This window comes from Urocitellus parryii, chromosome 2 (assembly GCF_045843805.1).
Source record: "Urocitellus parryii isolate mUroPar1 chromosome 2, mUroPar1.hap1, whole genome shotgun sequence".
NCBI classification, from domain to species: Eukaryota; Metazoa; Chordata; class Mammalia; order Rodentia; family Sciuridae; genus Urocitellus; species Urocitellus parryii.
In genome coordinates, this window is record NC_135532.1 from 79,185,957 (window position 1) to 79,213,392 (window position 27,436).

Consider the following 27,436-nt stretch of genomic DNA (forward strand, 5'->3'; position numbering starts at 1 on the left):
TTAGATTACTTAAAATAAAGATCTTTGTACTTTAGAGGTGTGTAGTATTTCAGTGTCATTTGTTCACAACTCTATTTTTCCTTGTGGAATTATCTAGAGAGCATGATATAGGAAGTAGAATAAAACAGGATATTGAGGCATATTCTACCTACTTTAAAATTTAGAAGGGTGTAAATACTATGCTGATGTTCCCAGTTTTACTCAAGCCTGCCGTTCATTAACACACTTTATATTGAGAATTTTCACCAGATACCATATTCTTTGGAGCTCAGAATTAGAGTTTACATTCCTAAGAACAGGTAGATAGACATGTAATCTTAGTATAAAGTAACAGCTCATATTAAAGACTGTGTATAATGCCACAGGATCACAGAGAAGGCTTTGATCAGTTATAGTCAGAACTTTTTAAGTCATGTTAAAAGAAGACTAGATGTAAAAAGAAGAGCTCAGGATGGCCAGACATGGTGGCACACTGCTGTTTTTAGTGACTCAGGAGGCTAAGACAGGAGGATCACAAGTTCCAGACCAGCCTCAACTTGGCAAGACTCTGTCTCAAATAAAAAGGGCTGGAGATGTAGCTCAGTGGCAGAGCACCCCTGAGTTCAGTACCCAGTATCCATCCTCAAAAAGGGGGGACCTCAGGAGTGTGTTTTGGTTTTTCTTTGTTTTTTTTTTTCAGTCTATAGTTAATTTATTTTACAAATAGATAAAAGAACCAAGATAATACACAGTAGTGGCTTAGGAAAGATTATTGATATATAAACAAATGACACTGAAATACTACACACCTCTAAAGTACAAGGCAGAAAATAAATATCCAATATCTACTCACTAACCAACCAAAGAAATAATCACTTGTTGACACATATATGCTTACTACATGATGAAGACAGTTTTATAAGAAAGGGATTTATAGGGATCCAGCATTAAATGACTATAGCCACCTTGGTGGTAAACATCATCTCACTACCAGGTGACTCTGGCATATATTCCAAACTCTATACGATAAGCAAATCCATTAACATAGTCAGCTGAGCATTTGTGGTAGACACTGACACCTGAACTGTCTCTTAACTGACTTTTGACATGTTAACAGTATTTGAGAAAGCCCAGGTGCATTTTGGTCAGCTGTGGGATACCTTTGTCTAGCTTCCTCCTGCTGTAGGGTGAAGGGATTCTTTTGTCTTGCTGCCACACAAGACACTCCATAGTCTCCAATAAACTGCATTTTATATAATCCTGAATTTATCTGCTGCCTTCTTTGGTTTAAGTTACCTTTTGCCTTTGGCAGCCAGTTCTTGAACACTGTTTTCCCAAAACAGTTTTTGGTTGATTTTTGTTTTAAGGACTAAAGGTGCTTAAGTTCCTTTTTAATAATTTTTTAAAATAAGAATGATTTAATCATAAATATCCAATATCTACTCAATAACCAAAGAAATAAAATGTTGATGGTACTTTAAAATTAAAGATACCTAAGGGCTTGGGTTGTGGCTCAGCGGTAGAGCACTTGCCTAGCATCTGCAAGGCCCTGGGTTCAATCCTCAGCACCACATAAAAATAAATAAATAAAACAAAGGTACTGTGTCCAACTAAACTAAAAAATAAATATTAAAAAAAAAAGTTTAAGATACCTGGCAAATCTTAATGACTCCCCAAAAGACTGAGTTAGGTAAGAGTAAAGGCACCTGAGAATTTCTCAGTTCCAGGTGACTAGACAGAAAAATGCAAGCTATCAGCTAAAGCAAATACTTATTTCATTATTCATTAGGCACTATACATAAACACTTTTCATATATGAAGTCTCAATGTAACAGTTCTTCCATGCTAACCAATAAGCTTCATTCTGCCGTTATAAATCATTAGATCATGGGTATTCTTATGTTATGGGTTTAGGCAAATAAATGCAAGACAACAATATAAATATTGATTTTGCTAAATCTATTTTCTAGATTTAGCAACTGCTCTACACAGAGTTTTCAGGACTACATACTAATTTTAAAGTGCAGGCCAGGCGCAATGGCGCACACCTCTGATCCTAGCAACTTGGGAGGCTAAGACAGGAAGATTGCAAGTTCAAAGCCAGCCTTATCAACAGCGAGGCGCTAAAGCAACTTCGTGAGACCCTGTCTCTAAATAAAATACAGAATAGGGCTGGGGATGTGACTTAGTGGTCAAGTGCCCCTGAGTTCAATCCCCAGTACCCCAAAAAGAATAAAGTGCATATTAGGCTTTGACCTTTCTAATATCGTAAACATTAAATTAATATGAAACAACCTATAAACTCTTAAAGAGATCTAATTTCTTACAGGCTTCTTTGATAAAACATCAAGTTCTTCATCTGGTACGAATTGTAAAGAACATCTAAGAGTACCCCACTAAAATTCATTTGAAGCATGTTTTACCTTCTCCTTTTCTACCTCATGTACCACAATTTGAATTTTGTTCTTAAGTCTCTGAATATTTTCAGTCATTGATTCTGTGGTCTCTTCTTAGTAATGTCAGACCTCCTCCTTCATTAGCTCCATCTCATGCCTTCTCCATTTTCTGTAGATCTGAAACATTAAATATTTCAGCTTTCTGGGAGGAACTTTCATGGTTTCACACAATTATAGCAATCTTATTTTCAGGTAGTTGATACTGAATTTGTTCTTTTTCCTTAATAGTATTACTCAGAATTGCTATTATTACTGATTGTATCATAGTTTGCAAATGCTGTCTGGTACTCTTGAAAGAGATTGCCAAGTTTTTCTCTGTTGGATGCTGTCTTTATCTGTTTTATATTAGTTTTATTTGTCAAAAATTTGAAGAAGATAAATACTTTGGATGATTTTTTTTCCTGTTTTTCTAACCTGTTTCTCTGACAACTCCAGTTCCTCATTATTGAATTTTCTTTTTGAATTTCTTTTCAACTGTTAAGACTTTTTCTCAGAAGGATTTGCTTTACCAGGCATTTTGATCACTGATTCTTCTTCAGTTTCTCAGGGACTTGCACTCCTAGGAGAAAATTCTTGATAGAGGAACAGACATGAATATGATGAAGTACAGTCATTAAGATTTAAAATTAAGTAATCATGTTGAGGTAACTAATTGAGTACATGATGTAGGAATTGCTTGCAAGGCTCTGAAGAAGCCCATAAATTGCAGTGTTACAGACTGTATGCAGGCAGTTAGGATGCCATTGAAAATTTTTAAATAAGAGCAGTGTAATTGAACTTATAAAATTTAATTAATATGGTTGTTTAACACAGAAGGATTGGATGACAGCATTGAAAACAGGAACTATAGAAACTATTTCTTTTCCCTTGCAAAACATAACCCAAACTATGAGAGGTTTGGAAGAAGTGGACTGGTAGCAAGGTGACCTAAGCCATGAAAATAAAATTAGGAATTCTAAGGATGTGAAAGTGGCTTTGTTCAAAGCTTAATGTTAAGGAATTAGTAAGGCAAGTTTATAAAATATGAGCAGTAGAGGCTAACATAAAGCAATTCTCTATTTAATTCTGGGTAGTGAGCATATGGTTGTTATATTTACATCTTTGTACTTTTCTAGATTAAAATATTTTTAAGAAAATCAGAGTCAGGGCTGGAGTTGTAGTGCTTACCTAGCATGTGTGAGGCCCTGGATTTGATTCTCAGCACCACATATAAATAAATAAGGTCCACTGGCAATAAAAAAAAATATTCAGAAAAAAAGAATCATAGGCAATTTTATGATTTTCCCCTTTTCCTGCCTTTCCAGAAATGCCTTGCCTTGCAGAATATGCTGATGGCTTATGGTATAGAGCAAAGATTGTATCCATTAAAGAGTTTAATCCTTTATCTCTCCTGGTACAGTTTGTTGATTATGGATCAACTGAAAAGCTGACAGTAAACAGGTAAAAAAAAAAAAAAAAGTCAAATAATGATTCCTTTTTGTTTTGGGAGAAGATCTTACCTCTGCTTTTAAAAGAAAAAAAAAAACTAAAGCCGATTATGTATTAATGATTTTTAGTCTAGATTTTTATTGTGATAAGATATACATAAATTTATTAACTGTTTTTAAATATATAATTAATTGGCTTTAAATACTTACACAGTGTTACACAACTAGCACCACTTTTCATTCCCAGAACTTTTTCATCAAACAGAAGCTCTGTTATCAACCCATTTGACACCCCCCACCCGCCCCGCAAGCCTCTAATAACTCAATTACTTTGAGTCTCTATGAATTTGCCTATTCTAAGTACTTTATATAAGTAAAATCATACAGTATTCATCCTTTTGTCTTATTTACTTAGCATTATTTCCAGTATTTATCCATGTTGTAGCATGTGCCAGAATTTCATTTTTTAAGGCTGAATAATATCGTTTATACACACCACATCTTATTTATCCATTTGTCCATCAGTGGATGCTTGTGTTGCTTCCACCTTTTTACTGGTTGTGAATATTGTTCATATCAACGTGTATACAAATATCTGAAATCCTGTTTTCAATTATTTTAGATATATATTCAGAAATGGAATTATTAGATCAAATATTCTAAGTTTATTTTTTGAGGAACTGTCATAAACTGGTTTCTATAACAGCTATACCACTTTATAGTCCCATTAGCAGTTCCCCCAGGGATTCTAGCTTTTCACCAACAGTGGTTTCCTGTTTGGGGAGTTTGTCTCTCTCCCACCTCTGTTCCTTCCTTTCCTGCCCTCCCACCTTGCCCTCCTTCCCTTCACATCCTAATGGGTGCAAGGTAGGAACTCCTTGTGAATTGGATTTGCCTTTCCCTAATCATCAGTGATGTTGAACATCTTCTCATGTGCTTTTTTTACCATTTGTATATTCTCTTTGGAGAAATGTCCATTTTTATTTATAGTTTCCTCCATTCCATGGGCTGCTTTAACACTATAATTATGTCCTTTAATTCACAGAAGTTTTTACTTTTGAGATCCATTTTATTTGGTTTTTCTTTTCTTGGTTATGCTTTTAGTTTCATAGCAAAATCCAACATCATGAAGCTTTTCCCTTATATTTTCTCCTAAGAGTTTTATAGTTTCAACTGTAAAGAGAATTTGAATTGCAACATTCTAAACATTTAAAAAATTTCTTTTGTGACAGACTGCGTCAAATTCCTCTTCATCTTATGCAGTACCCAGCCCGAGCCATAAAGGTTCTCTTGGCTGGTTTTAAACCTCCTATAAGAGACTCAGGAAAGACAAGAATACCATATTGTCCCAAGTGGAGCATGGAGGCATTGTGGGCCATGATAGATTGTCTTCAAGGAAAACAGCTCTATGCTTCCTCCATGGTAAATATCTATCTTTATTAGCCAAAATTCTCTTAAAAACTATTTCCAGCAGTTCCTATTAATTTTGTAGTGTTTTGTTTCTATGTAAATCTACATGCAGAAATGTAATAGTTAAGGCATAAAAAGCTGTGCATACTACAAGAAAAATCTTAAGATTTGTTAAATGGTATTTTACTTTATATATAACAAAATTTATTATCTCTATCATGATAGGTAATGAGTAAGATTTAAATAATCAAGCTATATAACTTGTAATTAAAGAACTTGTAAATTAATGAGGGGAAACAAACATGCAAACCACTACTTAATCTGAGTTAGAATGCAATAAGTATTACCACAGAGGTATGGGTTAGGTTAATTTGCAGGGATGAGGATTATCATAGAAACATATCTATATTATAGAAATCCCCAATCTCCTTCCCAGTAAGGCAGTCAGCTAGACTGGTGCTAGATGGAAAGTTGACCTTCAGAGGTTGTCCTCATCCTTATTACTGGTATTGACCCTGCCTGCCTCCCTCCTTCCTTTATGTTACCTGCCTGGTCCCATCCATGACTTTGGGATTTACACATAAAGAATGATGAGTTCATGAGACAGTAATGTTACTAGAAAGTGCTGTTTAAAAAACCCCTATGCATGTCACAGTGGTGTGTGTGTAGAGTTCATGTAGGATTTCGCTCAAGAGGCCAGGGCAAGTATTTCTTACAAATAAGTATTTTTTTTCACCTTTGTGAATAACAATCAAATATATTCCGTTTATGCAAACAGGGGACTTTGAGTGTGGAGCGCAGCAGATCAACTTTAACATGGATAATGGTAATTAATTAAAGTCCATCTAGGAAAACATTGAGACTTAATTACAGTTTAGATAGAGCAGAAGAAAGAGTGGATTTAGCAGGAAACATTGCTGATGCCTTTTGGAAATACAAAGTATAAATTAGAAATAAGTCTAGAGAATGACTTTTCCCTCCTGTGTATTGAATGGCCAGAGTAGAAAGGAAAGGGCAGCAAAGACATGGTTTTGTTGACAGCTGTATCTTTCAATTTTAGGCTCAGGCACCAGAACAAATAGTGACATTATATGAAGATGAACAGTATCCAGTTCATATGTCATTAGTAGAAATGGGGCTGGCAGACAGAGATGAATGATGTAAGTGTACTTTCTCATCCACTCTTCCATTTGACATGAAGCATGTGACTGCCATAGCATAAATAATGCTGAATTGCTTATAAAAGCACCCTTTGATTTTCCTTGATTCTCAAAGGAATGACAACAAAACTCTACAAGAATCTCTCCTCCAAATTTCTTCTTAGGCCCTTCTTACCTCTTGAGCATCAGCATCAGAGGCCCCATGTTTATGAGAACACTGGAATGGCTGTTGTGACCGTCCTAGTACCAGATGGGTATAGGGCGAGCAGGACAGTGAGCACCATAAGTAATTCAGGGCATATGACTGTGGTGTGCATATGGCATGACTGAACAGTTAGCTAGTTTTTAAAGCACTGGGTTAACAGATACCTCTTATCTTATTCATTCACATAACTCTTGTGATTCAACAACTGTATGTGAACAATTTACATAAAGCAGAGGTTTAAAGTAACACACATTTTGTTTTTTAGGTATAGACAGTGCAGAACATCTACAAGAGACCAGAGGGAAGTTTTCTGTTTCAGGCTTAGTTTTCTTCATTTGTTCTGCAAGTAGTGCTGTTCTTTTTTTCTCCCCCTTATTCTTACATATTGAACTGATAAAAATGGTGTGAAAAAATAGTCAATAAACATATTTGCTTTCAAATGTTTTCATGTTTTGTTTTACTATAAACTTAAAATTAAATAGTTTAAGAAAAATGAACTTTTAAAACATTTTTAGATGTTGATGAACCTTTATTTTATTCATTTATATGTGGTACTGAGAATTGAACCCAGTGCTTCACACATGATAGGCAAGTAAGTGCTCTGCCACTGAGCCACAACCCCAGCTCATAAACTTAATGATTGTGCTTAAGACAGACATCATGTGATTTGATATTTAGACTTCTCACATGGGTCTTTATGATTTCACTGTATATGAATGTATCCATAAATCAGACACACTGTTGCTCTGTGTATTTTTTAATGATTGTGGAATCACACTGTTAACTTTTATTTTCTATTTTATTTGCACTAGTTAGCTATATTGGTGTGTGTAGATCTATTTTACTCACTTTCACTGCTATACCCATTTTGTGCATGATTTATTAGGTATCAGATATCTGATTACCAGTTTTTTCTTAAAGGCCTCATGTGAGAGGTTTTCTAGTATATATATATGTATAATAGTGGGATTTGCTGGGTCATAGGGTAATTACTTTCTAAAAATAATGGTTATCTAAAGTTTACCAGAGTATAGCCAGACCTTTGTATGCCAGAATATGACATGAGTATAAAAAGGTGTATCATTGTTTTAATGTGCATTTAATATGCATTTTCTAGTTTATTAACAGAATTATATTCATAGCTTTGGTTCAATTTTCTATTGAGTTATAATTTTACTATAGTAATCTTTTGTCAGGCTTATGTATCATCTAGTCTTCTAGCCTATGGCTTTTGGTGGGGTGGGTATGGGTTGCTGGGTATTGAAACTAGAACATCCCTATGTGAGGAAAGGGCTTTACCACTGAGCTGAGCCCTTTTCATTTTAAGACAGGGTCTTGCCGCCAAGTTGCCCATGCTGGCCTCAACATGCATTTCTTTGCCTCAGCCTCCTGAGCAGCTGGGATTATAGATGTGCACCACCACAACCAGCATCCTTTTCCCTTTCTTGTACTAGCTTTTGACATTTTTTCATTCATTTATAACCTTTAAGATTTGTGTGGGATTTTGTGTGTGTGTGTGTGTGTGTGTGTCTTATTTAAAAATTCTTCCCTATCCTGAGGTAATATAGCTCATTTTCATGAAAAAGTTGTGAACTTTTGTTTTCATATTCAGTTTTTAAATCACCTGGAATTGATTTTTTCTTCTTTTTTTTTTGCTACCAAGGATCGAACTCAGGGGTACTCAAGATAGGATCTCACTGAATTGCTGAATCTGGTTTTGAACTCACAATGCTCCTCTCTCAGTCTCCCCCGCAACTGGGATTACAGGAATGCACCACAGCACGGGCTGATACATTCATTCTTTTTTAAAATGAATCATTATCAACTTACTTTCCTACCCTGGGGAGGTGGCATACACCAGCTACTCAGAGGCTAAGGCAGGAGGATTGCAAGTTCCAAGCCAGCAATGTAGTGAGACCCTATCCAAAGTAAAATTTTTAAAAGATGAGGAGGATATAGCTTAGTGGTAGAGCACCCCCGAGTTCAATCCTTAATACAAAAAAATATATATTTTTTTAAACCAAGGTATGATCAAAATTTATTGTCCTATTTATGATATAGAGTAGGTGACTGACTTGCCCTTCTTCAAGACACCTCGATTCTCTACAGCATCATTGGTGATAACATAAAGGTGCGGTCCATCAGTACCAGGCTAGTTACTTATTCACAGCCACCTCTCTTTCAGGTGTCCTATTTTTTCAGCCTTGTTATAACTAATTAGTATAAGATTATATACCACTACCTATAATACTGTTGGAAATACATGTATTCACTCACTGTTGTAACTTCCCATTCTATTAAATTAATGCGCCTCTGTTGATCATTTTAACTGTAATACCAATTGAACACTAATGTTCTGGCTAGAGAGAGACACCCGAGTATGCACTCTGTGCAAGTCCATGTTCTATGGCTGCTGTGCCTGGGAGGCATTTATGTGACATACATCTTGTACTTCCTGGTTTTTACAACCATCTCCAATGCAAAACATTATTTAGAAACTTGAAAACATAACGTATGAACTAACAGTAGAAAGACAGGATAGGTGACTTATAAATGAAAGCTGTCGTTGTGCATTTCAAATATAAAATGAAGAAACTATGCATTCCTGCAAACAATCTTTTTACATTTATTCACACACATACATACAGAATCTATAATAAATTAAACAGAATTCACAAGAAATATACATTTTTGACAGGAAAATCAGTATTCATGATTATAGTCATACAAGGATCATTTACAAGTCTGTGTCCATTAGGACATTACCATCCTTGTCCTTAACTCGTACTCGACCAGATGTATACTTGGTTTCTTGATGACCATTTGTATAGACAGTTTTAACAGTGCCATCTGGATATTCCCTTCTCTTGAACTGGGAGGTATGGAGTTCTCTTTGGCCATTATTAAACTCTATGATTTTGTTGCCGTCACTGTAAAAATTAAAATAGAATTTCTTTAAAAATATGTAATAGGGCTGAGGCGTAACTTGGTGGCAGAGCACTGGCCTAGCATGCCTAGCCTGGGTTCAATCCCAGCACCACTAAAAAAAGAAAAAGAAAAAAATGTGCACACAAAGGGAAAGAAAACTCCTTAAAAGTAACCTTTTGATTCTGCAGTTATTTTTCTTGTGGACAATACCTTTAGTCCTTATTATAGCTCCATGTTCTTTCTATAGAATTTCTGCTGCAGGCTAACAGCTTCAGTTATCAGATAAAGTTTGCTTTAATAAACATTTTTACTACAAAAATGCCTGTTTTTTTTTAATGTTATATGTGTTCTGCTTCTAAAAAGTTGATCATTATATTAAAATCTAGCTATTTTGGAGTTTTTGTGGTTTTGTTTTAACCCTCCTTTCACTAAGTTAAAAGCATCCAAGTGCTTGTTCTGTATCAGGTGGGGAAGAAAGCTGTACTTGGGAAGGACATGATTAGACTTAGGACAGCCTATTTTGAAACAATGAAAAAGGCCAATAGGCCATGATGGCACACATTTGTAATCCCAGTTACTTGGGAGACTAAGGCAGCAGGCTCTCCAGTTCAGGCCAGCCTCAACAACTGAAATCCTGCCTCAAAAAAGGGGGGCTGAGGGCTGGGGTTGTGGTTCAGCAGTGGAGCGCTCGTGCGAAGCCCTGGGTTTGGTCCTCAGCACCCCATACAGGGGTAAACGCGTGAAGTAGGGGTGTTGTGTCCAACTACAACTAAAAAATAAATGAAAGGGGGGGGGCTGAAGATGTAATAACTCATGATAGCCTCAGGGCTCAATCCCTAGTACCACAATAAATTTTTTTTAACGCAGAGAATGAAAAAATTAACACCCAAGTTGATTGCCTGATGTGTGGACATTCAAACTGAACTCTGACACAAGTCTAATGAGAAGTATAGGCTGGGGTAGAAGACTAGGAATCACCACTTCTGAACAAAGACTGGTACTAGTACTGTGTGGTTTCTTCTTTTCCTACAAATGTAATGGCTGCATGAGGAGTACACGTATGGGGACTCCAAAGCTATTCTGAGAAGCTACTGCTTACCCAGGAGATTCCTGCCCTCCACAGTGTCAGCAGCATTTAAAAACTGATCAGAAACATAAATTACTGGAGTAGGGGACTCATCAAGATAACCCTGAACAATCCAGTTGATTTTAATGTACACTAAATTTTGAGAACCACTGCTATAAATTAGAAATGCCAAAATAATCCTGGGATTTGTCTGTGAAAAAATGGAAAAAGACTGGTTGTGAGTTAGTACTTGGATAAACAGGTATATAAATTTTTTTGTATCATATTCTCTACATTTTATTACACAAAATTTCAAATGTAAGAAAAAAAATCTTAATTTTCTGATAGCACTTGAAGTATAATATATATGTTTTTCCTCTAATTTTAAAACAGACTGCTACTTATTTACTTGAATACCAGATGAAGTTTCCAATCAGGGTAAGGGCCTAAATGACCATAAGAAGTCTCTATGTTATCTAAATGAATGATTATTTTTTTAATTTTGTAAATACAGGGGTATTTATACTCAGAGCCTCATATACACAAGGCAAGCAAGCAGTCTACCACTGTATAGCCCCAGTTATTAAGTGTTTTTACCTTGTTTTTTGCCAAGTTTATATCATAGAATTCAGTTAGTTAAATATAACTAACATTTAAGATAATAGGTACTTTCAATCTCTAAGAAAGGGAGAAAAACAGAAAACAGGATTTGGTAGTTTCATTATGGTCGCAATTAAAATGGTGAGGATAATAAACTATTATGGATTTGGGCAGGCAAGGCCATGAAACATTATCTTTGAGAAAGGTGACACTCATGGGGTGAGGGGGGGAGGTAACCAGGGACTGAACTCAGGGGCACTTGCCCACTGAGCCACATCCCCAGCCCTATTGTATTTAGAGACAGGGTCTCACTAAGTTGCTTAATGCCTCGCTTTTGCTGAGTCTGGCTTTGAACTTGTGATCCTCCTGTCTCAGGCCTCCCCAGCCGCTGTGATTACAGATGAGGTTGTGATTTTTAAAGAACTTAAAAGAACTGCATCAGAGAGGCCACTTAAACAGACTTAAGAGGTGCAGAAATTCAGAACACAAGCAAGAGAGAAAAGAGGGTTGAATTTACATACTGCTGCCATAGTTTAGTTTGTGATTCTTAAAATTTTACCGGGTACTGCCTGCCTTCTTTGTGTCTCATTTCAATGTTTTCAAATTTTAACTTACTTTTTTTTTAAATTCATTTTTCACTTCTTAATTTTTTTAAATTTTTTTTTTAGTTGTTGGTGGACCTTTATTTACTTATATTGCAGTGCGGAGAATTGAACCCACACGTGCTAGGCAAGTGCTCTACTACTGGAGCAACAACCCCAGCCCTATTTTGTATTTTATTTAGAGATAGCATCTCTCCAAGTTGCTTAGCACCTCATTTTTGCTGAGGCTGGCTTTGAACTCACGATCCTCCCTCCCGTTTCAGCCTCCCAAGTCACTGGGATTACAGGTGTGTGCCATGGTTCCCAGCACAAAAACTTACTTTTAAACAATTACTTGTCATTCCCCTTTCCTGAAATATTGTGTAGACTCAACTCTAAACTTGACAACATGTTACCTCACACTATTTCTTGGGTTTTGTTTTTTTGGTATCAGGGACTGAACCAAAGGACACTTAACCACTAAGCCACATCCCCAGCCTTTTTCTTATTTTGAGCCAGGTTGGCTTTGAACTCCCAAACCTCTTGCCTCAGTCTCCCGAACTGCTGGGATACAGAAGGGTGCCACCATGCATGGATTTATTTCTCACTATTTTTAACTTCAAAATGCTAACACTGTGTTTTTCTCTAAGTCTTTAACTTTGTTCTCTGATCTCACTGAAATTTTGAATGACATAAGTAAATGTTTTAGATTTTTTAAAATCCTATGGTAATAAAAGTTGAACCATGTAAACAGAATCTGGAAACAAATTTAACAGATGCCATACCGTTGTACTCTGACAACTGTACCATCTGGGAAGATGCTTTCTTCTTGTCCATCAGCAAATAAGTTTTTAATAGTCTGGTCAGGAAATGTGATTTCTTTTCTTCCATCTGGGAAATGTTTTTCTGTTTTAAAAAGGTTACCGTGAATCTTTTATTTTATTTTTAAAGAAAGGGAAGAATTTAATAGAGGATAGAGCAAGTTTGTACCTATTTGTCCACTTGAAAAATGTAAGACCTCAAGTCCTTCTGGGTATGTAGTGTGAGTTGTCTGGGCAGCAGCATAGTAGTAGATCTGTAAAGACATAAGGTCAGGAAGCCCTTTCTCCCAAGATGGTTCAAATGGTTGAGCTTAAAGAAAACATCCCTGGGAAAACATACCACTCTTTCATCTGGCATGACCTGCTTCACATCACCATTAAAGAAATTGACAGTAACACTCTTGCCATCAGCGCTTACTTCTTTCCGAGTCCCATTGGGAAATAGTATAAGTCGGCACCCATTCTTATAAACCTTTTCGACCTAAAAGAACACAAGATTATCTGTAGGTAAGATTTCCTCCTGAGACCACATAACCATAATATGCCAAATTCTAAGCGCCTGCTTTGAAATCTTTCATAATAAAAAGTAAAACATTGTCTGAAAAGTATAAAGATTTGGGGCTGGGGTTGTGGCTCAGTGGTAGAGTGCTCGCCTAGCATGCATGAGGCACTGGGTTCAATCCTCATCACCACATAAATGAAAAATAAAGATACTGCGTCCACTTAAAACTAAAAAATAAATTTTTTTTTAAAAAGTAAAGAAGATCCATTATTTCATTAGAGGTTTCAAACTGGTGATTTTTCAATTTGTTTATTCCTTTTCCATTTATTAGCTGGAATTCTCTAATAAAATAGGAAACCTTTCCTTATATCAATGATTTGTTACTTTCTGGAAAATCAAAATCTTTTGACTGTATTCTTTGTTGTCCTCTTGTTCAAGCTGAACACTGACTAAACTTTGGTCTTATAATTTCAATTCAAATGTATCAGATTTGATTATCTGAAAAAGCAGGTTTTGCATAAAACTAAAAGGGGGGAAAAAGCCCTCACACCTCTCTACAATATGTAGACCTTGTTTATAACCCTTTTTCATTTCCTCATTCAATGAGCATACCCAGCTGGGTATATCCAGTCAACTTTCCTAAGCACAAGACTCAAACTATGTAGGCTAGAATGAAGAGAGAGGCCCCTGTGTCAGGACCAACATAAGAAAGGCTGCAAAAGATGAGGGCTAGAATGAACTACAAAGGCTTAGCTCTGGCACAGGTTATAAAAGGGACTGTGTATTCCCTTCTTTTGCTATATCACTAAACTAGAAATGGCAACTAAATGCATATGACACACTGAGCATTTTTTACAGTCCAAATGTTTAAGCCCCTACAGTCCTGAAGTTAAACCACTAATCCCAGCTACCTAGGAGACTGAGGCAGGAATATCACAAGGTCAAGACCAGCCTAGCAACTTAGTGAAACCCAGTCTCAAAATAAATTTTTTTTTTTAAATGGCTAACTATAACTCAGCGGTTCAGCAGCACTCGTCTAGCATGCATAGAGGCCCTGAGTCCAACTCCCAGTATTGAGGGGGCAAAAAAAAAATCAACTACAGTCAAGTACCACATGATAACATTCCCATCAATGATGGGTGACACATAGGACAGTGTTCTCCCATAATGATAATGCAACAGGAAAATCCTATCACCTAGCAATGTAGAGGTGGTAACAGTGCAATGGCATTACAAGTTAGTGATGATGCTGGTGTAAACAAACCTGCACTGATGGTTGTACAGAAAATTAAACATATGATTATGGAAAATATGTAATACTTGATATTTTACTATTTTAATTAAACTATTTTACCAATTTATATACTTTCTCTACATTTTTTACTGTTATTTTAGCATATATCTCCTACTTATAAATTTACTGTGAGCAATGTGCATGTTCCACCAAGAACAGCCTCATAAATCTGCTTAATGCATCTTTTGATTGCATCATTTTCTCTTGTGCTTCATTTAATCTTGAGTAAATGTTCTGTTCATCACAGCCCTAAAATTATATGCCCCTGGAGGTCCTATACATATATGACCATCTAGATTTATATAAGTACATTCTAATGTTCACATTATTATGCAACACATGACCATATTTTATAATCTAAGCATTCCACTCTATTTTAGCCAATGTTTATTTTTTAAATCATTCAGTATCTTTTTTTTAACCTTTCCATCAGGATGATTGATTTCTCCCTGAATTTCTTCTTTTTCTTCCTTCTTTTTATATTCAGAATCTGGGAAGTTTACCAGTTCAAGTGGCTCCCTGGGCAAGGCAGCCTGTAAGACAAGACATTTCAAGCAGCTTAAATATACACTTATTTCCAAAAGACAGATTTCTACCATTATAGGGTTCTAGGACTAGTACTTGGTGCTAAATATACAATGTTAAATAAAAGCCTCCCTTATACTAGTTTAGAAACTTAACATCAATATCAAGCATGAGTAATCTATTTGAATATACAAAAATTAAAAAAAGATTTACTTGTCCTTTATCCGAGCTGCCTAAATCACGAACAGGTACAGACTTGGATCTTTGAGATGGATTCCCTGCTAGGATAAAATTGAAGGGTTAGTTTCAAAATTTAAAATGTTAAAACAGAGGCTGGGGCTGTAGCTCAGTGGCATATGTGAGGCACTGGGTTCGATCCTCAGCATCACATAAAAATAAACAAAGGCAATATGTCCATCTACAATTAAAAAATTTTTTTTAATGTTAAAACTTACAAATACAGTCAAACATTTCTTTAATTTGTATCCTTTTGTGAACTATTGTCCTTTATCCTTTAACTAAGGAAATCTTAGTATTTTTCTCTACTGATTTGTAGGAGTTTACCATTATATGAATTCCAATATTTATACAAGTACTTATGGCTTCAGTGACCAACAAAGACAATGACAATATCTGTTTTCAGAGGATACACAGTGCAGAGGAAGAAACAAGGCCTCAAATAACAGACCCATGGTATTCTAAAGACAATCAACAAGGACTGTTAAGAGACTGGTGTGGGGTACAGATAAAAGAGGCATTCAAGAATAAAGAGAATTTGGCTTGACCAGTATGTTCAAGTGGCAGCAGCCTAAGCTTTTTAGGTCATCGCCAGCACAGTAAATCATGTAACCCATACATTATAAAAATAAGTGCACACACTCTTAACATGACCCAGCATCCTCCTCCTGATACATACCCTGGAAAAGCCATATCAACAGGACCCACTCTGTAGCCCTGTATATCATTCTGCAAACCTGGGGGAACCTAAATGCTCAGCAACAGGGACACTGTGGAAATACGCAGTGGGATCTGTAGAGCTCTTAAAATCAGTCACCCAGAGTTTTTAAGTATCAATGTACTTAAATCTTAAAATACTAAGAGGAAAAAAAGCAAATTGCAGAATATAAAATATGCTATATCAATTTATGAACACAATGTAGCAAAATAATAAAAAGAAAAGTACAGAATATTATCAGGAATTACTACCTGTAGATGATGTACAGGTACAGAATATTATCAGGAATTACTACCTGTAGATGATGTACAGGGGTTTCAATTATATCTATAATGTTTTATTTCTTAAAGTGGTTATAAATTCTCCATTCTTTAAATTCTGAAATATTTTATTAAAAAACCATGCATCCTCTTACCTCGTGTTGGCAGATAATTTTTCTTACATTTTTCTACCTGGGTTCCTGAAGAAATGTGGCTCTTTTGAAATCGAATAGATGGGTTCTAAAGTATTAGAGATAATTGAATATAAAAGGAGTGTTAGTCTATACATCAGTAAACTGAGTGAAACTAGCAAAACTCAAGTTAGTGATAAGAACACTATAAGTCTGTTTATTCTTGTTTTTATTTTTTTATTATCACAGTAGGCTGAAGTGACCTACCTGTCATCTAGGAATGAACTATACACATATATTCCTTTTATATATATTCATTCTTCAAAATATCACATCAGAGAGCATAATTAGTGAGGTGAGCACAGGCCTCATGATCAGTCAGCCTCTTCCAGGAGCTGTCATACCCTCAAAGGCTAAACCTAGCTCTCCCTGAGAATTCACACTCTTGAACTTGGAGCTCCTACCACTAGGATGAGACCTCCCTGCTCTGTCTTGACCTTACTCCCTGAATCTATATTTTGTCCTGCCTCAGCTAGAAATCCCAATGAGCAAACCCTAGAATCTGACATTATCAATATCATCAATACCCACAATTACCAGCTAAGTGCAAAAATCAGAATTTCAAAGCATTCCATTTACAAAGATCCACAAGGTGGGGCATTCAACCAACTAATTAGCCTTTAAAAACTCAATGCCATTTAATAAAATGCTAATATATTTAAGGATTAGACGCCTTGATTACTACAATTACCTTCAAATTACCTTAGCAAAACATATACAAAAGTACAACAAAGTGCTCATGGTGGTTAACTCTAAGTGAGTTTTCAGGTGTTTAATGTTATGATTTAGATCTTAAATGTCCCCCCAAAAAATTTATGTATTGAAGGCCTGGTCCCCAGATAAGAGAAATACTGGGAGGTTGTGGAAACTACTTAAGGATGGGGCCTATTGGGGGAAGTAGGTCCATGAAGGGAATATTGGGACCTGGGACCCATCCTTCTACCCTTTCACTTCTCTGCTACCACTCGGTAAGCAGCTCTGCTCAACTCATACTCCCCACCATAATGTCTGGCTTCACCACAGGCCCAAAACAATGGGGTCAAATGACCATGGAATAAAGCTGTGAGCTAAAATAAACTTTTCTTCCTTTTAATTGTTTATCTCAGGTATTTTGTAACAGAGACAGAAAGCTGACTAACAATCATATTAGTCTTCATTTGTTCTCTATTTTGGTGCAGTTCCATAATAAAGTGTTAGTGGAGTAAAGGAGAATGCCACTTCCTTACCACCCATCTATGGTTCTATAGCTCATTCCTCTAAAACTGACACTGACAATGCATAGCCTAACAGTTCATTAACTCATATATTTTTGTGATGTCCTCAGTACCTTGTAGCCTTATGCCTTCTAATACAGTTTAACTTCATGGTTCACTGTAGTCACTCTTGTCTTGCCAACTTCCACATACCTCTTTCATTTTGGCTTTCACTTGTGTGACCATGTGTTTGCTAAAATATAATTTTCTGCCACCTTACACCCAAAAAACTGAAGGAAAAAAAAATTGTCTTTTCACTTATAGTCTCTAACCCAGGTAGGCCCCAGTAAAGCCCTGAATCAGCCTCCCTACCTCCACAATCCTCCTGCTTTCCACTCAGACAATTACTTTTCACTTTCTCCTTCCTCTTCAACCTCCTACAACTCCTCCTTCACCCCCCTCCTCAGCTAATGAACATGCTTCAGCTTCCCTGAGAAAGTTAAAGCTTTAGAGGGGACCTACTACCAGCTGCCACCAGCATTAGCCTGTCATCAGGTACAGCAGCCTATACCTGGCCAGGACCAACCCTCCATTCATTCCCAGACCTACCCCTCATCTGTCCCAAGATGCCACTCTGGACATTCCCCTACTTTCTCCTGTATCAGCATCTTCGTCTCCACTGAATCAATACTATAAACATACACATTTGTCCTCATCTGTTCATTTTCCTATCTTAAAAAACACAAAAATCCTTCTCTTTAGCCTCCACACACCTCACCACAGAGCTCTTGGGCTTTGTCTGTAACGGTATTGCATTCTCTTGTCAGGCTTTCACCTTCACTACTCCAAGACAACAGATTTATTGCCCACCGCAGTTATCTCAATTTGGTAAATCAGATGGCTGGTCTCAGTCCTTACTCTGCAGCAACAACCTATATAGTAAGGAACTCTCCTCTTCAAGGTACTTTCTTCATTTGCCTCAGGACACCACACTGGCCTCCATTCTACCTGCTGTCAGGCTGTTCACTCTCTTCATCCCTTGTTTCAGAGCTAGCTCTTCCCTATCCATTCACAGCCCCAGTGGTCTCCCCTGGCCTAATGCTTCAGCACACATTCAGAAGACCCCAAGGGCAACCCACAGCATCTGTATAAATGCCACAGCAGCATCTCCACATAATGGCTAGACAGTATTTCCTACTTCCTTGACAACATCTGAGCTCCTAGTAGCCATATTCCCTGAAAATACTTGCTTTTCTTCAGGTTTCTTTTGGGCTCCATTAGGCCAAAAGCAAACTAAACAGTGATGGGAAGTGATTCTTAACTCCTCTTTTGCTGTCACATCCCTGTACCAGTTCATCAACAAATCTAGTCCACTTCAGATCTTCCAGTGCCGCTAACCAACCATCAAAACAATCCCTAACTGTGTTCCTGACAAGGCCCATTTTGCCCTCCCATCTATTCCTTCAGTCTGCAGCAGACAGTGTAAGCTTACTAAAATAAAGGGGCAGGCCACCCTGAGCCCCCAGGGGCTTGTAACTCACTCAAGAAAAGCCCAAGTGCTCATATGAACCTGTTAGGGCCTAGTGAACCCAACATGTTCCATCTCCTTCCAGTTCTGTCCCCAGCAGCTCTCCCACTCAGTTCCAATGCTTTATCCTCGCAGCATGTCCTTGCTTCCTCCTGCAAGCCATTCTTCTTTAGTAAGGAATCCTATCCAGCTATCCTATCCAAATGGTAGCACCCCATGCTCCACACCCCAACAGCTATCTCCTCCAGTCTTGCTTTTTTCCCCTTAGTCCCATCACTATTTCATACCACACATTTATTTATCTATTCTATTTAAAATCTTTCTGCTGCTACTAGAATAAATTCCATGAAGGCAAGGAATTTTGTCTGTTTTGCTCACTGCTGTACCCCCATATGCCTTCCACAGCCTGGTTATTCACATAGATAAATGAAAGACCAGTACCCTGATTAGAAAGAAGCCTATGGGGCTGGGGATGTGGCTCAAGCGGTAGAGCGCTCGCCTGGCATGCGTGCGGCCCGGGTTCGATCCTCAGCACCACATACAAACAAAGATGTTGTGTCTGCCGAAAACTAAAAAAATAAATATTAAAAAATTCTCTCTCTCTCTCTTTAAAAAAAAAAAAAGAAAGAAAGAAAGAAGCCTATGTATGTGACTGCAAAAACTTGACATACATTTGGATCTTTTAAACTGAGGTTATCTAACCTATTGTAGAATACCTCCTTCCTCCTTTGTAAGAAGTATAAAAATAAATATGAAGGTCTGGGGTTATGGCTCAGTGATAGAGCACTCGCCTAGCACATGTGAGGCACTGGGTTCAATCCTCAGCACCCCATAAATAAAGGTATTATGCCCATCTACAACTAAAAAATATTTTTTAAAAAATTAAAATAAGTAAATAAATAAATTTGAGCTGGGCGCACTGCCTGTAATTCTAGTGACTTGTAATTCTAGCGACTTCAGGCTGAGGCTGAAGGATTACAAGTTCTAGGCCAGCCTCAGCAACTTAGTGAGACTCTGTCTCAAAAAACAAAAAGGGCTAGAAATGCAGCTCAATGGTAAAGCACCCTTTGGTTAAATCTCCCGTACAATAAAATAAAATAAAATAAAATAAAATAAAATAAAATAAATTTGTCAAGTAACTGTATAGCAAAGCATACAGGACTGAACCCAGGGCCTTGCACTGCTAGGCAACTGCTCTACAAACTAAGCTACATCCCCAGCCCTCAAAAGAATTTTAATTATGGTAAAATACACATAACCTAAAAATCCACGAATTTTTTGTTTTTGTACTAGGAATTGAACAAAAGGGTGTTTTACCACTGAGCTAAATTATTGATTTTGAGAATGTGCCTTACTAAGTTGCTGAGGCTGGCCTTGAACTTGTGATCCTCCTGCCTCAGGCTCCAAGTGGCTGGTATTACAGGCATGCACCATGTCCATCCAGCTAAAATTCATCATCTTAACCATTGTTAAAGGTACACTTCAGTGTACATTCACACTGTTGTTGTATAACATCAGTTGTCCAACAATCTCTATAACCTTGTGATCTTATAAATCTATAATTTTTAACCCACTAAATACTAACTCCTTGTCCCCCAGTCCCTGGCATCTACCATTCCACTTTGCTTTATGAATTTGAATGCTTGAATATTTACCATCACCCTCTGACCTCACAAAACCAGCTAGACTCCAAAACCTACCACAGACTCATCGTTTTTTGTGGCAGTCATACACTGGTAGGCCTTAGGGCTGCTCTCAATTGCTTCTGCTTTCTTCCAGGCATCAATTCGGAATCTTTCCATCACTTTTATCTCTTCCCGGAGATCCGTGTTCTCTTTGACTAACATTTCTATCTGGCTTCTGAGACGACCGTGTGTGCTTGACCATTTTGCTTCCTTTCTTTTCAAATCTTCTTGTAAATCTGCTACTTGCTGTTTCAAAGCCTCTCCCCAGCAAAAAAAAAAAAAAAAAAAAATATTAGATTTAAAACTAAAAGGACCAAAGAGACACATCAATGAAACAATAGCCCAAAACCAACATCAGAAAAGGCTTAGTCAGTAAATGACTGGATTTTTGGAGAAAGGAATAGGGAATCAGGTGAGACTTTCACTTTATATCATTTACAATTCTAGAAAGCAGAGACCACACCTCTTAGAAGCTGACTGTAATAACACGGCATGAGATAATAAAGGCCTAACCAAAGACAGTAATTGAAAGAAAAAGAAAGGGATCTATGAGCAATACCTGGTAAAGAAAAAATTACAGGAATTCATAAACAGAAGGAAAATTTTTGATAAAGGGTATACTGATTCCAAAGTCAAAACAACCTGACCTGAAAACTGATTTTATATGGAATTCATTGGAAGACATGGGTGTTAACAGAGTTTTCAATGGCCTAACTAAATAAGTAAAGAAACTACTGAAATGTGTAGAAGCAATGTGCAAGTAGACAAATAAAAATCAAGACTAGTGTCGGGCAGCTGGGGTTGTGGCTCAGTGGTAGAGAGCTTGCCTACTAGCTTGTGTGAGGCACTTGGTTCAATTCTTAGCACTGCTAAGAAAAAATGCTCATCATCTCTAGCAATCAGAGAAATGCAAATTAAAACTAAGATACCATCTCACTCCAGTAAGAATGGCAGCCATGATGAAGACAAACAACAACAAGTGCTGGCAAAGATTCGGGGAAAAAGGCACACTCATACATTGCTGGTGGGACTGCAAATTGGTGTAGCCAATTTGGAAAGCAGTATGGAGATTCCTTGGAAAGTTAGGAATGGAACCACCATTTGACCCATTCCTCTTCTTGGACTATACCCAAAAGACCTAAAAAGAGCATACTACAGGGACACAGCCACATCAATGTTTATAGCAGCACAATTCACAATGCTAGACTGTGGAGGTGCCCTTCAATGAATGAATGGATAAAAAAATGTGGCATATATACACAGTAGAATATTACTCAGCACTAAAAAATAATAAGATCATGGAATTTGCAGGGAAATGGATGGCATTAGAGCAGATTATGCTAAGTGAAGTTAGCCAATCCCCCCCAAAAAAAACAAATGCAGAATATCTTCTCTGATATAAGGGGGGTGACTCAAAATGGGGAAGAGAGGAAGAGCATGGGAAGATTACCTCTACATAGGGAAGAGGGGTGGGAGGGAAAGGGAGGGAGAAAGGGTATTGCATGGATGGTAGAAGGAGACCCTCACTGTTATACAAAATACATGTATGAAGATGTGAGAAAAAAAAAGGAATAATGTTACCCTAGATTAGGTAGAGAGAAGTGATGGGAGGGGAGGGCTTGGGGAGATAGGAAAGATAGTAGAATGAAATAGACATTATTATTACTGTGTGTCTATATGTGAATGCATAACCAATGTGATTCTGCAACCTGTATACTCAGAAAAATGAGATATTATATCCCAGCTGCTTCAAATGTACGTGTCAAGGTCATTGTACTGTCATGTGTAACTAATTAAAACAAATTAAAAAATAAAAATAAAAAATAAATAAAATAAAAGTCCATCAACAACTAAAAAAAAATTCGAAAAAAAAAAAAAAAGACTGATGTCAGAACAAGGTAAGATCAGTCACCTATGGAGCACAAGCAATTTGCTGGAAGTGACCAAGCACTGAGAGAAAGGAGCACTGGCAGAAACAAGAGATCCCTCAGCAAGGGGGCTGAGTCATCAAAAGCCCTGACCACCCTCAGTAACATGTGCACAAACACTCAGAAACTTGGCCCCATCTATTGCCTAGGCCACACAACAGCCAATAAAGTAGCCTGTAGGAGAGAGAATGACACAAGGGCTCAAAGCTCTCTCCTTCAAGAGTGCTATACCATCAACAGCACAGAATTGGACTTATTAAGGTCAAAGCTTTAATCCCAGTTGAATGCCTCAAAAGCTCCTGAACATCAAATTCCTTAAGTAAAAAATTATAGAATATAACCAACAAGTCAGAAATTTCTCAAAAGCATTTTTATTATACAGGAAAATAGACTTTTAATACTAAAATGATAACAAGTCTAAATGGGTTAAGATTTCAATTGATATTTACAAAATATCTACTTTCAGGCACCATTAAAAGTCCTTGGAATAGTAAGAGTAACACATCCCAGCCACTTAAGAGGTTGAGGCAGGAGGATCCAAGTTTGAGGCCAACCTCAGCAATTTCGTAAGACCATCAGCAAATTAACAAGACAGTCTCAAAATTAAAAAAAAAAAAAAAAAAAAAAAGGACTGGGGATGTAGCTCAGTGGCAAATCACCCTCTGATTCAATTCCCAGTACACACAAACAAACATACACACACACACACACACACACACACACAACACATGCTTAGGCCCTCATGATAAACTATCTCAAGGGGAATATTAGCATAGGTGAGGGTAATGGGATATGCATGTGCAGAGCAGGAAAGCGCAGTTGTGAATATGATGTGTATCCCCAACACAAGCCTGCAATAGATGGAGGACAAGCCTCTCTGCTCCCAGATTATCAAAAGGAGGGTGCCAGGCTAGGTGTGGTGGCACACACCTATAATCTCAGTGGCTCGGGAGGCTAAGGCAGAAGGATATCAAGTTCAAAGCCAGCCTCAGCAAAACCAAGGTGCTAAGCAACTCAGTAGTGAGACCCTATATCTAAATACAAAATAGGGTTGGGGATGTGGCTCAGTGTTCAAGTGCCCCTGAGTTCAATCCCCGGTATCGCCCCCAAGAAAAGGAGGATGCCAGGCAAAAGTCACAGGGCAATAAGGGGGATAAGTGAACATCAGGAGGACAAGAAGCTTCAAGAGAAGAGAGGCCAGGACATGTAAGAACTTGAGGCTTTTAGAGTAAGAAAGAAATAGAGGCATCAAAAAGTCTGGGCACAGAGAAGACATGGCCTCCTTCCTTAAGGAAAGAAGCCACATGAACAGGGCAAGAGTTGAGGCCAGGCACTTAGTAAATCTATTAACTCAGGGGTAGCAACTTGAATTGGGGTAGACTTTACTGACAGAAGAGTATGCAGTAGAAGAGAACGAGAAGCCTGGAGAAAGATTCTAGGTCTCTGACTTAAGCACAGGGAAGGACAGTTGGGAGGCGACTTGTGAACATGCTGAGCCTGAAGTATCCGGCAGCCAGTTGGACAAACTTAACCAGTCACAGCAGTTGAGGCCAGGATGCAAGTTGGACCTTCAACAGAAAAATGTTAACATAAACCTGGAAAATAAACTGAACACGTTAGGGAAGGCCAAGCCTCTGGTTGACACTTCTACTGTCTCTGCTGTTGCCATATGCACCCCTCAATTCAAGAGAGGAAAAAGCAATAGAATCTGAGCCTTGCAGTAATCTAGGTTATAAGAAACCCACAGCTTCAGGTATCACAGGAGGCAAACAGTGATGAGGCTTACGGATGAGAAGGCAAAGGATGCTGGTAAGCCACATCCCAGAGGGACTTCACCATGAGGTTTACACTGGAGCAGTCACAGAATCCTCAAAAGGTGCAATTTCAGAGTAGATGGCCAGGAAGCCAGATTTAATTGTATAGGAAGAAAACAGGAGGTTCAGCAGAGACATGGCTAGTTATCAGTGGTGACTTATTGACAAAATCTCATACTCCATGAAAATGAGATAAAAGTTACATGGGTCAGTGGGTGAACTGCTGACTTGAGAAAGGCACCTCTCCACTGCCAGTCATCAGACACCCCTAATGTGCAGATGATAGGATGCCAAAGCTGGAGAAGATTTAAAACAAAAAAAAGCCAAGACCAGACGGTGTGAAATAACCAGTTGTTACAAAAAGCAGGCAGACTTCTAAAACTTCAGGGGTATATTAAAGGGCAGAGAAGCCATTACAATCAAAGGGGCTCCCACTGGTCAAGTTGGGACCACTTGATTATCAGACAAGAAACTTTATAATTGATTAGAGCAACTTGGTTTTGTGAGAGGTTAAGAAACAACAATGATGAATGTAAATTCCAAGAAGACAGAGATATCTTATATTACCAATTCCCCAGTGCTTAGAAGTGTTCAGTGAATTGGTACTTACTATAAATAAGCCAAATAGTGTAAGAAAAACAAGGAACTATCCAAAAGCAGAAAAAAATAATGAATATACACAGTCATACATGATTAATCCAGTATAAAAAGGACCCAATGCTTAATTAACACCAGAAGTCAGACATGCTAAAAAAGCAGAAAGGGTTCAAGAATGAGTTCCAAAATTGTAAATATCTAACATCCTAAAAAGGAAAAATACCCAACCCAACCCCTTGTCTCCAAACACAGCTTTGATGAACAATGCCCATAGCTTCCTGCAGTGATGGCAGGCCCAGTCCTATACTGTCCAATATGGTTTTTAAGTCTTGAAATGTAGCTAAGACACTGAACTTTTAATTTTTCTTTTTTTTTCCTTTTTAAGATGGGAGCCTCACAATGCTGCCCAGGCTGGTCTTAAACTCCTGGGCTCAAGTGATCCTTCTGCCTCAGCCTCCCAAATAACTGGGACTACCTAATTTTATTTTTAATTTATTTAAATCTAAATAGCCACACATAGCTAATGGCTAACAGCCTGAACAGCAGAGCCTCATAGAACAAAAGCATACATTATTCAAGGGAAAGGCATCAGGTTTCAAGAAAGTAAAGCCCATATATTATTTTTACAACAAAATAAAGCAGAACTACAAAAACTTGATTTGAATCAACTAAAAAGAGGTGATCAGGTCCTAAGCTGATCTATCTTGAAACTTTAGTGGTCTGAGAGATGTTTTTTCTTCTTTTTGGGTCTGTTAAGATTTATTTGATATAACAAGTATCAAAATAACTATGGCGGGCTGGGATTGTGGCTCAGTGGTAGAGCGCTTGCTTAGCACCTTTGAGGCACTGAGTTCAATCCTCAGTACCACAAAAAAATATAAAGGTATTGTGTCCACCTACACCAAAACATGTTTTTTTAAAATAAAGCTATTGCTTTAATCCCAGGAGATTTAGAAACAAGAAAAATGAAATGACAAATTCATTGTGCAAGTATTTTAGAATTGGTTATAGTTTTCAATTTTATAATAGAAGTTTTCTATATTTGATTGTTTTAACTATTTAAGTATTTTAAATGTTTACAAAAAAGCCATAATAAATGTGTGACTGTAAGACTGTCTAAAAGAAATTAAGTTTAATATCAATTTTTAATCTTTATTATGCAAAGAGCAAAAACACACCCTTAAGAATTGACAGTGGAATCTAAAATTGGCATATGTATAGAAGAAGAATTAGATAATATATTTTGTGCTCACACCATTTAACCTGGATATTGCACTTCTAGGAAACTGCCCACAGATAAACTCAAGTTTGTGAGCTACATGGGCACAAGGATAGGGATTGAAGTATTTCATTCACTACTATGTTCCTGATATGTGCCTGCTACACAATGGGTACTCAATAACCAAGTGTTGAATGAGCAAATAGAAGAATGATATATGTACAAGGTTACTTGGTATAGTACTTCTTAAATAGAAAAGGAACAAAAATAACATAAAAGTTCAGTAACATAAGTCATGGCACTTACATTGCAATTCTACACAATGGTAAAATAAAGATGATGCTCTTTTGAATACAGAAAGATGTCAATATTCTACCATTAATATAAAAGAAAAAACCCAGGGACAACAGTCATCATTGATATTAAGGCTGTTAGGTATGATAAAGGCATGTAATTATATTTTTTTAAAAGGGTCTTTTCTCAGAGATACATACTTGAGTATTCACAGATGAAATGACTGAATGGGGAATTCACTTTAAATATTACACATTAAAAAACAAAAAAGAATGGAGAAGGGTGAGAGGGATAAAATATGTACTATTTGAAATTTTCTACAATAAAAAATGTTATAAAGAGGCATATTCAAAAAACAAAACAAATAATCCAATTAATAAATGGGCAAAGGAACTGAACAGGTACTTCAAAGAAGAAGAAATACAAATGGTTAATAAATACATGAAAAAAAAAGTTCAACATCACTAGCAATTAGAGGATTGAAAATTAAAACTACACTGAGATTTCATCTCACTCCAGTCAGAATGGCAATTATCAAGTATATAAGCAACAATAAATGTTGGCAAGGATGTGGGGGAAAAGGTACACTCACTCACACATTGCTGGGGGGACTGCAAACTAGTACAACCACTCTTGAAAGCACTATGGAGATTTCTCAGAAAAATTGGAATGAAAACACCCTTTGACCCAGTTATCCCACTTCTCAGCATATACCCAAAGGACTTAAAATCAGTATGCTACAGCGACATGGCCACATCAATGTTCATAGCGCAATTCACAATAGCTAAGCTATGGAACCAACCTAGGTTCCCTTCAAC

At 37.2% G+C, this 27,436-nt stretch overlaps 2 protein-coding genes and 1 pseudogene across 3 annotated transcripts in view; 1 reads left to right on the forward strand and 2 right to left on the reverse strand.

Annotated features, from left to right (window-relative positions):
- The window catches only part of Rnf17 (ring finger protein 17), a 114,624-nt gene extending 108,193 nt beyond the window's left edge, over positions 1-6,431 (forward strand). For both annotated transcript variants that reach the window (XM_077792974.1, XM_077792981.1), the window contains exons 33-35: positions 3,740-3,875; positions 5,095-5,284; positions 6,333-6,431. In XM_077792974.1, the coding sequence (XP_077649100.1) occupies positions 3,740-3,875; positions 5,095-5,284; positions 6,333-6,431 (425 nt within the window). The remainder of the gene's footprint in view (positions 1-3,739; positions 3,876-5,094; positions 5,285-6,332) is intronic.
- Positions 2,376-2,951, reverse strand: LOC113187179 (centromere protein Q pseudogene; annotated as a pseudogene).
- A 2,888-nt stretch (positions 6,432-9,319) lies between the features above and the next one.
- The window catches only part of Cpap (centrosome assembly and centriole elongation protein), a 51,854-nt gene continuing 33,737 nt past the window's right edge, over positions 9,320-27,436 (reverse strand). Inside the window, exons 10-17 of the mRNA XM_026394927.2 lie at positions 20,782-21,024; positions 16,325-16,409; positions 15,168-15,235; positions 14,852-14,962; positions 12,974-13,114; positions 12,803-12,887; positions 12,598-12,718; positions 9,320-9,567 (exon numbers count right to left, since the gene is read on the reverse strand). Of these exons, the coding sequence (XP_026250712.1) occupies positions 9,375-9,567; positions 12,598-12,718; positions 12,803-12,887; positions 12,974-13,114; positions 14,852-14,962; positions 15,168-15,235; positions 16,325-16,409; positions 20,782-21,024 (1,047 nt within the window). The 3' untranslated portion in view covers positions 9,320-9,374. The remainder of the gene's footprint in view (positions 9,568-12,597; positions 12,719-12,802; positions 12,888-12,973; positions 13,115-14,851; positions 14,963-15,167; positions 15,236-16,324; positions 16,410-20,781; positions 21,025-27,436) is intronic.